The following is a 14,012-nucleotide window of genomic DNA, read 5'->3' as shown; positions in this document are numbered from 1 at the left end:
GCTGTTCCCTCTGCCTGGTAAAATGCTTCTCAGATACAAACACAGCTCAAATGTCACCTCTTACATAAAACTCCCATAACCTCCCCCTAGCAGTTAATGGGTTTTTCTTTCTCTAAACCCACAGTACCTTGTCATATTTCTTATCAGATTATCCTGCTATTGTCTGCTTACATCTATCTTCTGTATCATTCTGTAAGTATCTTAAGACTAGAAGCAAGTTTTTCATTATCTTTGTATTTTCACTGTCTAACATTGCCTGGTAAAAACTAGGCTCTCCGATGCCTTTATATGAATACAAATGAACACTATTTCTATAGAAAAATATTTTTCAGTATGTCAACTGAGATGTGAAGCACACTTCATTCCCTAGCAATCAACCCTCACCCCCTGTCTGTAAGCAGTATTTGAGATTCCCTGGCAGTATTAGTTTTCCTACTAGCTGGGCATCCAGAATTTTCACTGGAAAAAATTAAGCTATAACTTTCTGTTTAGATTGGAGTTTCCCATGACCATGAGAAGAGAATAATACTGGAACAGCTCCCAATAAGAGAGAAACAACAGAGACATGGTTCTAGTGTCTATACACCTTGCCCTCTACCCAAGAGCACTTAAACCACATACTGAAAGATGTTAGCAGGATTTTCAGAATAAGTAATTTCTACTTCTCTGCCACATGAGACCCAGGTGAATGGGAGACCCCTGGCTCATGGGCATATAGTGAAGGCTCTGTGGGGTCAAGTCACATAAACCAATGGAGAGTGCATACTTTGAGATGAAGTTGTGATGCCTAGCGAAGTCATCAAATTCTGATGATTACTGTGAAGAGTATTTCAAACTGAAGGACTATGAACAAATAGGATCAATAAAGCTACCAAAAAAGATGAAGTAACAGGACAGAATAGGATGACCTAAATCTAACACACATTAAATATCAACATTGAGACAGACACAGTAGGGCACTCTCCTATATGTTAGAGTTTTTTTTTTTTTTTCGAGATTTTCTTTATGTATTTGACACACACACACATATACAGAGCCCAAGCAGGGGGATGGAGAGGGAGAAGCAGGCTCTCCATCAAGAGCAGAGAGCCCGATGCAGGACTCAATCCCAGGACTGTGAAGGCAGATGCTTAACCAACTGCACCATCCTGGTGCCCCTACATTAAATTCTTCAATACTCATGAAGAACCTCGAGGTAAAGATCAGTCCCGCTCTTATAGATGAAACACTAATCTTAATGAGAGGTCCAGGTTTCAAACAGGGCCAGCCCTCAAAGCCCAAGCTCTTTCCACACAACAGTCCTACCAGAGTCTTGCTTATTTCTATTTAGACTTATTCAAGTTTTAAGACTAAATATGCCTAATCAGAATAATAACCCTAGAAGAAAGTTTAAAAGTTGCTAAAGGCTACCTCTCAACAGGCACAGGCCTCACTGGTTTCACAGGAGAATTTTACTAAACTTTCCAAGAACAGGAAGCCATATTCCATTTAAATTGTTTTACAGCATAGAAGAAAAAACTTCCAAATTATTTTTTACAAAGCCAGCAGAAGAGTGATACCAAAACATGAGAAAGATAACATCCTCCAAATCAGATATAAATCAATTACTCATCAACATTTTGCTAATATTTTTATTTAGAATTTGAGAAGACTATCCCATCTAAGCCCAGAAATGCAAGGGTGGTTATAAAGTATACAAGTACTATTAATTTAACAAGTCAAAGGAGAAAAAAAACAGAATGACTATCTCCATAGATGTTGAAAATACAGGTAACAAAATTCAACAGCAATTCTTGACTTTTTAAGCTTTTAACAAAACAAGATTTAAAAGAATATGTATTTCAAGCCAAATAACAGCAATCTTAAGCCAAACACAGCATCATATTTAAAGTAGAAATATTCTCATTAAACTAAAAAACAGGGATCCCTGGGTGGCGCAGTGGTTTGGCGCCTGCCTTTGGCCCAGGGCACGATCCTGGAGACCCAGGATCGAATCCCACGTCAGGCTCCCGGTGCATGGAGCCTGCTTCTCCGTCTGCCTGTGTCTCTGCCTCTCTCTCTGTCTCTCTCTCTGTGTGACAATCATAAATAAAAAAATAAATAAATAAATAAATAAAAATAAAAAAATAAACTCAAAAACAAAACAAAAATGCCTACCATTTTTTAAAACATATTCTGGAATTAACTACCAATTTACTTGGACCAAAAAAGTCAAAACATGTAAAGTAAGGAGCAAAACCATTTGTAGATGTATGAAGGAAACAAAAGAGAATCAACAGAGAAGCTACTGGAAACACTAAAATATTTCAAAAATGTAAAAGATTACAAAATTAGTACATACATAAAAAATCAATTGCTTATGTTTGTAAACCTACCATTCACTCTCAAATATGATGAAAGAGCCATTTGCAACAACAGGGATGAAACTGGAGGACATTATGCTAAGTCAAACAAGCCAGACACAGAAAAATAAATACTGCATGATCTCACTTATATGTGAAAACTAAACAAGTCAAACTTGTAGAACTAGAGAGTAGAACGGTGGTTGCCTAGGGCTGGAGGGTGGGGAAAATGGGGAGACACTGGTCAAAGGATACAAAATTCCAGTGACGAGTAAGTTCTGGGGATCTAATGTACAGCGTGACGACCACAGTTAATAATATTCTGCTCTGTACCTGAAGTTTGCTAGAAGAATAAAACTTAATTGAGTAACTATGTGAGGTGATGAATGCATTAATTAGATTGTAGTAATGCCTTCAACAACATATACGTATATTAATCATCATGCTGTATACCTTAAATACATATAATTTTTATTTGTCAATTTCCCAAAAGCTGGGGAAAAATTTAAAAGTTAAGAAAATGATAGAAGGAAATTTTCTATTTAACAGTATCACACACACAAACACACCATTAGAAAAATCCAACAAAAACTGTGCAGGACTTTTACGAAGAAAATTTTATGTTACTAAAGAACATAAAGAATTGAATAGGGCCACTTGGGTGGCTCAGTGGTTGAGCGTCTGCCTTTGGCTCAGGTCCTGATCTCAGGGTCACAGGATCGAGTCCCACATCGGGCTCCCCCCACAGGAAGCCTGCTTCTCCCTCTGCCTAGGTCTCTGCCTCTCATGAATAAATAAATAAAATCTTTAACAATAAAAAGAGAATTGAATAAAATGAAAAGTACATCCTATTATTAGCAAGGAAGACTCAATATTCCCTAAATCAATCTATAAATTAACTAGTGCTACAGTTGATCTGTTAAATAAATAAGCCAAGAAAAATCTGCAAAGGAACTACTAGAAGGGAGCTAATGCTATGACATTAAAATGTATGCTAAGCTACAGTTAATTAAAATGGTTTGGTACTGGCACACATGGAAGGATCAATCTTAATAGAACCAAACCCATATGGGATTTCAGTCTATGATAAAGGTAGCAAAGAACTGGGGAAAAGATGATTATCCCATAAATGGGGTTAAAATCTCAGGTTAGCTATCTGGAAAACTGTCTTTCACAAGCAGTTCCAACTTTAGAAATGGTTCATATAAATATCCTTAGACATAACTTCCTTCAGGGTATTTTTCTATGTCACCTTCTCAGTGAGGCCCTTCCCTGAATATCCTCTTTAAATTATGGCACCCAAACCCAACTGTCAATTCCAGATGCCCCTTTCTTGTTTTTATTGTTTTCTCCATAACATGTATCACCAACAGCATGACATTTGGTTCCTGTCTTCCTCACTAGAACATAAGCTCCATGAAGGCAAAGATATCTGAGTACTTCCTACCCACTACATCTCTAGCATCTAGGCACTCAGGAAATATTTTTTAAACGAATGAAGATATTCTGTGGCAGAAGAGTAGTCAGCACCAATCCCCTTCCACCTTCACTGCAAGCTCAGCCCAACAGTGTAAAGTAAATATGCTCAGGGAAGATGACTCCCTCCCAGACCCAGAGAGTGCATCTTGACTGTCCCTGGCTCCTCCCTCACCAGTTGCTGATTGGGCAGGAATAGGTGCCCCAGTCTTGCCAATGGGCCCTAAAATGAAGGGAGATTTCTGGGGAAGGTCTCCCTCACTAATAAAAAAAAAAAAAAAAAAAAAAATGATATATGGAGGAAAATGGTTCTCTCTTTCTAGGAGTTGTTTTTTGTTGTTGTTTTTTTTTCTGAGGTGGGGGCAGGGGTGGAGGGAAAGGGAGACAGATTCATAAGCAGGCTCCACATGAAGTGAGGAGCCTGATGCAGAGTTCCAACCTTGAGATCATGACCTAAGTGGAAATCAAGAGTCGAATGCTTAACTGACTGAGTCACTTAGGTGCCCTTCTATCTTTTTAAGATTTTGTCATCCTACACATGACATTTGGTACTACATCAGCCATTCTGTAATTCTGAGGGGAATGTCAATACACTGAAGATGAAGAAAAGAAGCTCTGAACTTCAACAGAACAGCTATATTACCTAATTAACCCAATTCATAGTCACTTTTCCAAAATAAACTCTTAATTTTTTAAAAGCGATTTATAGTTGCTCCATTTTAAAAAATATAGATTAGAGAGAGAGTGCGTGCAAGCACAAGCGTGGGGGAGGGCAGAGAGAGAGAGTCTTAAGCAGAGTCTACACTGAGCACTGAGCCAGACATGGGGCTTGATCTGAAGACACTGAGATCAGGACTTGAGCCAAAACCAAAAACCAAGAGTCAGACTCATAACAAACTGCACGCCCCAGGCGCTCCTTCTGTTTCTCAAAGCAGAAAGCGTCCTGAACATACTTACACATGGGCAAAGACTTGCCTAAGAGTGTTCATTTCACTATTATTTATAAAGCAAACTGTTGGTACCTAAAAGTACATCAATGGGGGCTTCCTCAAGTAAAGTTATACATCCAGTGGCATGCTGGTCAATGTTTCCCAACAAGCATGGGGAGGGGAGAGGCTACTGCAGTGTTTGCCAATTTCCAAGATTTAAGTGCTCCCACCACTGACCATACAATGATCAGGTTCAGTAGCAGCCACTCAATGACCAGTTCACTAAACTCACGACAATATAATAATCAGCTCTCACAAGCCAATAAAACTGGTTCCAACATACCACTTACAACCAGATGATGAAAGTAACATTTTCTATAAAAATTACAATTAAAAAAAAAGGGCAGCCCGAGTGGCTTAGCAGTTTAATGCCGCTTTTGGCCCATCCTGGAGACCCGGGATCGAGTCCCACATCGGGCTCCCTGAATGGAGCCTGCTTCTCCCTCTGCCTGTGTCTCTGCCTCTCTCTGTGTCTCTCATGAATAAATAAATAAAATCTTAAAAAAAAAAAATTAAACATGCCACAATTCATTTTTACAATATAATTTTCTTTTTCTTCATTATATACTTTTTTCTTATTTGATACTTAAAAACAATTCTCACTAGATTTAATGACTCTTAACTAAAACTGGGTCAATAAACCAAATAAACTGAAACTGAAATCAGAAAGACACATTTTACATTTTTTTCAAAATGGCTATGGTGTAAAACAAATTTAAAAATTACCAAAAAAAAAAAATCATTTCTTCTACAATTGCTTTTTGTTAAAAAATAGATTGAGCCAAATATGCAAAGCACACTCCTATATTCCTAAAACAGCCCAGTATTCATGAACTCACACCACAAGGTCATTTTGTATTTCAGTCCTCACATTGTGTCACATGGAAATCATCAGGATCTAATTAGTGACTTAGAGAAAGGAAGCAATAATAGAGTGCCGTGGAGCAATCTGCAAAATGTATAGGTCATTAAAGGTCACCCACAGTAACAAAGCTTCTTGTCTCAGGTTTGCTCTGTGTCACATGTCAGACTCCTAGGACTCAACAGGCAACTCTGTGCTATGCATCCACAATCAAGGAGCTTGTTTTTAGGCCTTACTGGAGACTACTCTCTTGTCCAGTCGGATTTCCTCTCAATTTTTAGTGTGAGGAACACAAAAAAATAAAATTCATGGTTAGATTGATGTTTCTCCCACTGCTCTTCCACCTCCTGCTATGCCAGGAAATAGCACAAAAATTCTATCATGTGGTTGCCCAACAGGACACAGGAAACTGAGACCTTACAACCTGATAACTAGTGATTGCAATGCAGAGATGGAGCTGAGACTTAATTAGACAGGGAACAGCACTGAAAAAAAAGGTCAGGTTGCTGAATTATCAAGGACATTTACTAGATTTTACTGTAGGAACCCTCCCCACACACACACACACACACAATATGGGCACTCACACGTAAAGCAGTTTTTTTCTTTACTATGACAGGTGGTTCTACAACAAGAATGTGAAAACGGAGAAGTTACATGGGGGAGGGACTATCTGGTCTACTTGCGTTCTTTCCCACCCTCTTATGTCTAAAGAATTCTTTATTACTCCCATCAACTAAGTCCAAAAATCATTTGATAAGGTTAAAGCAAGAATTTAATCTGAAGAAACTACAACCTGAGGAGAAAAAAATATGGACAAAAAGAAATGAAGGAGCAAGTGAGGCAATGCAAATCCATGGTTATAAGCAAACATGAGCATTACTCCTGAAGACAGTTTCACAGATATTTGCCAACTACAACCCTGGTGAAATAGTAATGGATTTCTTAAATATGTCTGCAAGCTCTTGGGAGTTTTTGAATCCAAAACTGAATTAGGCAGCAAAATGGAAAAAATAAAGATTTTTAAATTTGAACATGCAATACTTTACATGATAATTAATTTTTATATTACTGCACATTAGCTTATGAAAATGCAAAGGAGAAGCTTAAAGTCATAACTTTCAACATGACCTGAAATGTAAAACCATGTTAGCTAAAACCATGAGTTAATGTGACTACAATCAAGTCACAGTAAATACGGAGTAATATGAAATCAAACCATTTCTTCTAACATATTCTTCATTCAGTATTGTTGAAGAGCAAGACTATGCAATCAAAAAGTCAAATGTCACACAAAGAAATGAAACATGCTGGAACACAAATGGTCTTCAGTAGGGTAAAACAGGTAACAGCATTATCATTTTTAGAGTCCAAAACAAGAGATGTAACATACAAAACAACTATGACGTTCAGCAAGTATATACAGGTAAATTAAAAGGCAGCACTTATTTTTTGACTCAGCTTACAAGCTAATAAATAAGTGATTCAGGCTCCATTTTAAGAGCAGAAAATTGGACACATTTTAGGTTTTCAATTTCAAGCAGGCAGACCCAGCTGAGTATTCACTATTATCACTGCAAAGGGAGCATTTAGGGTTCTATAAAATCCACATTAAGATGAACATGTGTCACATGGAAATCCTCAGGGTGATCATTACATGGGTGGTATTTTACATAGGTTAACCAAATTCCTTTCAATTCCAGGCTCTTCTAAGAAAACAAAATCACAAATACCAATGAACATCTATGCTGGGTAAGAGGGGACCTGACCACACTTACCGTTTTCCACATAGGGATGAAAGGGTAAAACCAGGGCAAGGATGACCCTTCCTCTAGTTGGCTCCAAGACACTTCTGATATCTTTTAACAAAGTCAGGGGCTGATCACAGCGGTCCAGCAAATTTAAGCAGCTGATGACATCATACTGGAACCCTGTCTTCTGCCATTCATTTATACCAAGCACTCTGAAAATATCAGAAATAACCTGATTGATATAAACCCACTTAAAGACATCCTTAAACATAAAGTTAGAGCATGTACTGCAGGCTCTTACTTTATCATCTAACTCAAATTAACTGCAAGCTCTTTCATTAAAATTTATATTTGCAGTAATAAAATGGCCAGGCAAAAGAAAACAGCAACCCTATTTCTTTAAATTTAGCGTTTCACCTATTTCCAGATCTTAAAACCTATACTTCCTTTATAAGAATTAATCATATGTTTAATAAGTATGAAGATATAAAGTGATAAAAATGGCTATAACTAGACCATCAAATTCCTGAATATCAAATGAACAAAAAAATCCTACTTTCTACATTCATTGGAATTTAATCACAAAATACATTGTATATTCATGTTTTATATTCCTGGGGTCCCTCCTATTTTTAAGAATGGCTGGGGGTGGTATAAGATAATTTCCTATGGCTTTTTAAGCACAACTCTGTTCCCAGGAGACAGATGCCATCTCATATATTATCTTCACATCTGAATAACTATATAGAAAACGATAAAGCACAGGTTCCTATTAAAACCGTAAGGGAAGAGCATAGCTAACACAACACTCTCAGCCTCGGTCCTAACACAACACTCTCAGCCTCGGTCTCTCGCTCTCTCTTCCTCCCTCTCTCTCTCTCTCTCTCTCAGAACATTTCTAAATCCTTTACAATGTTTTATCCACCAAAAGAAGGAATTCTCTTATCAAGAGTCTTTGTTAGCCCCACCATTTAAGGCAATTTGTAAATGACTCACTCTGCTTGGTTATGACAATCAGAATGTGGCAGGTGAGACATGTTATGATAGAGGCAGGGAAAAAAAGGAAACAGGAGAAAGGATCTTTGGTAAACAAGTCTCTGATAATGCTGAATAGATACAGTAAGAGTTATCTTAGAAAATTCTAAAAGTATAATGAGGGCTGTTTCAGAAAACTCATTAGCATAGTGATATTTGAGAGCATTTTTGAATAGTAGAATAAAAGGAGCACAAACCACTCAGCTGCATCTTCTTTTCAGTCTAAAAAATTTTTTTAAATAACTAAAGCCTCCTCTAAAGCAACACTCTAACCAACTTCAAGGGACTAGTCAGATTCCTTTGTTGCTTGAAGTAAGTAGGGCATTAGGGCTCCAAACTCACTTTGTTGTACTGAACTTGTAACTGCAATGATGATTTTAGAAACTAGATTTAGCTCAAACTCTAAAGATCCTAATTTTGAGATACAAATATGATCTATTCCCATTTTAAAAACCGAGATAAACAATTAAAAAGGACTATTTGCATATTAATACTTTAGTCAAACAGTTTAAATTTGTAAATTGCAAAAACAAATCATATACTTGATTTTAAAAAACAAAATTACAACAAAAGTCTTAGGCCATCTATAAGGAAGCAGAAGCCAAGCATTATCATCATGTTTTAATCTAGAACAATCTCATTAAATCTATCTCTGAATTGCCTGCAGTTTTTGAAAGAAAGAAAGACAGGCTCCTAACAGAAAATTATGGCTTTAACACAGGGATGGTTACAGCTATACATTTAGAAGCCCAACTTCATCTTTACTTCTGTAAACTCAGTTCCACCGATGAAGACAAACTTATCAGCCCCACTCAAACCAGGAATAACGCATGTGGTTAAGATTTCCTAATGAGGACAGTGGAAGAAGTGACTTGTCCAAATTACGCAGCAAGTCACTGGCAGAATAAAAATTACACCTTGGAAATGCTCCTAGTACATTTGGGGCAATGAAGGTGCTCTCCCCAGCTAAGGTGAGAAAGGGCCTGATGATAGGTCTGTGAATTAATCCTGTCGGGGTGGTGGGATGAGAGCAAAGAGCAGTCTGCTCTTCAGTCTCCAAAATCTTTTCATTAAAAAGAGAAAATGAAGATGTTAACATAAGAAATAGAATTCTTAACTAAAATATTTTTTTCAAGGAAGATTTCAAACCTCCAGATAATGGATTAAAGTCAGGCATCTTTCAAATTTATATTAAAGATCTCTTCTCTGGTGTTAGAACTGTACATATGATTCCTTTTTGATTACCCACATGTGAATGGTCTATGTGAATTTAAGTCTAAACCCACCCCCTGCATAGCTCAGCATCTTACCACACCCGTATTCCCTCCACCATCTACTAACTACCATTCAGATCACCTAAACTAATTTTGCCACTAGTTTTTGGTGAAGCAGACCAAGAAAGGAAAATATGCTGCCCAAATTTTTTCCTGCCATAGAACCATTTTGTCATGTGCTATCATTTGTATTGTAGAATTGTTAAATGGTGCACACATCAAAAACTGTATAATCCTTTCCTATGTCTGTGGCTTTTCCAAAACAGTATTTTTTTAAAGATTTTATTTATTCATTTGAGACAGAGAGAGAGCATAAGCAATAAGCAGGGAGGAGAAACAGAGGTAGAGGGAGAAGCAGGCTCCCCGCTGAGCAGGGAGCCCAATGTGGGGCTTGATCCTGGGACCCGGAGATCATGACCTGAGCCAAAGGCAGATACTTAACCGACTGAGCCACCCAAGCGCCCGCAAAACAGTATTTCTAACCCTGGAATTATTCTTTTCAAGAAAACGATTTAAAGTAATAGTTTATCTTCCAGGAGGATTTAAAATATATTTTACAGAAGTGAAAAAAGCAATAAGTATTTTGATATAGACTAAATAAAAAGCAAAACACCAACAGTATAAAGAAAAATTATTGGTTTGTTTTAAAAATCAAAGCCACATCTTTAAGTTTTACAATTGGGTTTTCTGGCATAAATAGTGATTCTTGGCAACAGAGGAAAAACCCAGACATTTTCTGTAAATTATTTCAAAAATGACATCCAGAACCTTTATTAGAAAGCCAGTTTTTCATGAACTCAGATATCGAAGAGAAACAAAAAATAGCTAGCTCCCAAGCCAAAATAAAAAAAAGGTATTAAACTGTAAGTCTTCCCTGCCATCATGGGTTGGATGAACCCCAATCTTAGTAAGAATAACCATTTCCTCATTAAAACCTCAGACTGCCGAAAAATACCACTTTGTGAATATGTTTTTATTTAATACTAACGATAAAGTGGAGGGAATATCAACCAGTATGAATTCCTATTTAGGTCAAATTACAAACAGATTTTGGCATATGTGTTATAAATTAGGAAAAAAATTAAACTAAGTATTTTTCATATGGTGATAAGTTTACTACTAGGTTATATAGCATGTAAACTCTAGATACAATGTATTATTAATTCGAACATCTAAATTTCACTGATAATTCCATTCAGGCATTTAGTCAAGAAGGGCTTCAATGGCAAGTAAGGAATGAAAGGGGCAGGAGTGCACAGGAGAATGAAGCAGTTTCAAACACCTTCCACCTCATATGCACTTCCAAAAACAGATTTTTTTTTTTAAGTGGAAGGAGAACATCAGATTAGGAATTTGGCATGATTTAAGGCATTGTTAAAACAAAGGTAAAAAAGTTCCAAGTTTTGAAATGTTGAATTAATTTCTAAGTGAAGAAATACTTCAGCAGTCATCACCACAGGCCCTCCAGGATCTAATCTGAGACAAACTGCCAGAGCTAAGTTGGATCTTACAAATCATGTAGTTCAACCTCACACAGATAGAAATCTACAATAGCGTTCCTAACAGCTATTTAAACACTGAGAGTGGCAAGGACTTGGATGCTTCAGGTGTTAGGAAGGTAAATGCCCCTAAACTCTACCTCAACTTCTGAGAGCTAGCTACGCATGATTATACCAGAGATTACACTTACTCCTCTTACCATATAAAACTCCATTTCATTTGTTGATCATAACTTTCCCTTCCAAATCCTTCCTACTTGGTCTCTCTTCTCCAAGCTAAAAATTCCCATGTTTTGCCAATGTTCATTCCAGTACTACTCCCAGAGCTACGTCAATACTCTGTCTCTAGGGTTAATTTGTTATGAGCAAAAACTTCAGTGGATAAGAAAGTGAGTGCATAATTCTTTCTCCTTCTAAGGCTCAACCTGGCTTCCCAAATATCAGGAGGCAGGCCCTATTACCTCCTGCATTCTGTACCCAGCATCTTCTTCTCTTCGGTAGAATCCATACTGAATAAAGAACAGCCTTCTTCCTAAGTCTCTTAAGCAGGAGATGGTCTTAAAACCAAGATTTGACACTTCATACCCATTAGGATGGCTATCATTAAATAAATAAATAGATAGATAGATAGATAGATAGATAGATAGATAGATAGATAGATAAATAAATAAATAAATAAATAAATAAATAAATAAATAGTACTGGTGAAGATGCAGAGAAATTGGAACCCTTGTGGATTGCTGGTGAGATGTAAATTGGTGTAGCTGCTAGGGAAAATAGTATGAGGGATCCCTGGGTGGCGCAGTGGTTTGGCGCCTGCCTTTGGCCCAGGGCGCGATCCTGGAGACTCGGGATCGAATCCCACGTCGGGCTCCCTGCATGGAGCCTGCTTCTCCCTCTGCCTGTGTCTCTGCCTCTCTCTCTCTCTCTCTGTGACTATCATGAATAAATAAATAAAATCTTTAAAAAAAAAAAAAAAAAGGAAAATAGTATGATATTCCCTTAAAAAATTAAACATAGTCTTACCATATAACCCAACAATTCTACTTCTGAGTATATATCCAAAAGTGAAAGCAGACACTCAAACAATTATTGTACATTCATGTTTACAGAAGCATTACTCACAATAGCTAATAGGTGGTGGCAACCCAAGTGTCCACTGACAGATGAATAGATAAGTAAAGTGTGGTATAGCCACCCATACACTGGAATATCATCCAACCTTAAAAAGGAAGATTTTGATACATGCCACAACATGGATGAACCTTGAAGACGTTATGTTTATTAATGAAATGAGCCAGTCACAAAAGGACAAATAATTGTATAACTCCTATATAAGGTTCCTAGAGTAAGTCAAATTTGTAGAAACACAACATAGAATGGTGGTAGCCAGGGGCCAGGGAAATGGGGGGGAGGGGTAGATTTGAGGAATTAGTATTTAATGGGTACAGAGTTTCAGTGGGAAAAATTAAAAAGTTCTAAAGATGGATGGTGGTGATGGTTACACAATGTAAATGTACTTAATACCACTAACTATACTCTTAAAAATGGCTAGAATGGTAAATTCTATGTTATGGAGTTTACCACAATAAAATTTTTTTTCACTGAAAAATAAAATAAAAACCAAACCTTAAGAATGTCAGATCTCGACAAATACCCACCATTTGCTTCAACGTGGATGGAACTGGAGGGTATTACGCTGAGTGAAATAAGTCAGTCGGAGAAGAACAAACATTATATGGTCTCATTCATTTGGGGAATATAAATAATAGTGAAAGGGAATAGAAGGGAAGGGAGAAGAAATGGGTAGGAAATATCAGAAAGGGAGACAGAACATGAAGACTCCTAACTCTGGGAAACGAACTAGGGGTGGTGGAAAGGGAGGAGGGTGGGGGGTGGGGGTGAATGGGTGACGGGCACTGAGGGGGGCACTTGACGGGATGAGCACTGGGTGTTATTCTGTATGTTGGCAGACTGAACACCAATAAAAAATAAATTATTAAAAAAAAAAGAATGTCAGATTTCAATCACAAAAGTCTTTAAGTCTGATCTCCCTCTACTAAGCTGTCCCTCACGTGCCCCTCTCCTTCTACAGAGCCGACTCCTCTAGACCAAAGTAATACTGACAAGGAAAGATTATTTCTCTCTGTTTCTACTTTACTGTAATATAGAAAGTTTTAAAAATTTTCTTATCATGGAGAATTGTTTCTGATTCATATCCTTTAAATAACATACTCCTCAAGTGCTTGATTTGGCACCACATATACTAAATAATACACTAAAACCAAGAACTATACCGCAAATGATGTCTAAAACTTATACCTGTATTTCTTCTTCTGAAGCTGCCATATCATAGTTTCAGACAGCTCAGTGGCATAAATTTCTTCAAAGTGAGGGCTCATGATTTTTGTGACTTCTCCATCTCCAGCACCTAAATCAAGAAGTCTATGGGTTTTCCAGTCTGGATTAATTTTTAGCAGTCTCTGAAACTGATCTGGTGAAAACACAAACATGGAGCCTCTTCCTAGCAACCTGGAAAAAAAAAAGGGGACAAAAATGGAAGAGTCCATGCAAAGTAAGCACCCCCACATACATTCAGAGCAACTATAGTAACTAGCCCTGACAGCCTCCTTCTGAACCTACAAAATGTTTATTTTATGTGATTGTATGGTTAAATTATACATTACCTTTTATATGACTTACAGGGTTAAAAGCAAAGTTAGTAAAATAAGAAAATACCTCCAGGTATCATTTGGCTCTGAGATTATAAATAAAAACTATAAA

General features: G+C 37.2%; 1 protein-coding gene across 4 annotated transcripts in view; it reads right to left on the bottom strand.

The window, feature by feature from the left end:
• Nucleotides 1-14,012, bottom strand: part of METTL9 (methyltransferase 9, His-X-His N1(pi)-histidine) — a 48,013-nt gene that overhangs the window by 13,782 nt on the left and 20,219 nt on the right. For all 4 annotated transcript variants that reach the window (XM_077906974.1, XM_077906973.1, XM_077906972.1 and 1 more), the window contains 2 exons: nucleotides 13,551-13,760; nucleotides 7,448-7,632 (listed from right to left, as the gene is read on the bottom strand). In XM_077906974.1, coding sequence (XP_077763100.1) covers nucleotides 7,448-7,632; nucleotides 13,551-13,760 — 395 coding nt within the window. The remainder of the gene's footprint in view (nucleotides 1-7,447; nucleotides 7,633-13,550; nucleotides 13,761-14,012) is intronic.

This window comes from Canis aureus, chromosome 8 (genome assembly GCF_053574225.1).
Source record: "Canis aureus isolate CA01 chromosome 8, VMU_Caureus_v.1.0, whole genome shotgun sequence".
Taxonomy (NCBI): Eukaryota; Metazoa; Chordata; class Mammalia; order Carnivora; family Canidae; genus Canis; species Canis aureus.
The sequence above is the reverse complement of the archived record's forward strand: the minus strand, read 5'-3'. Positions and strand labels throughout refer to the sequence as shown.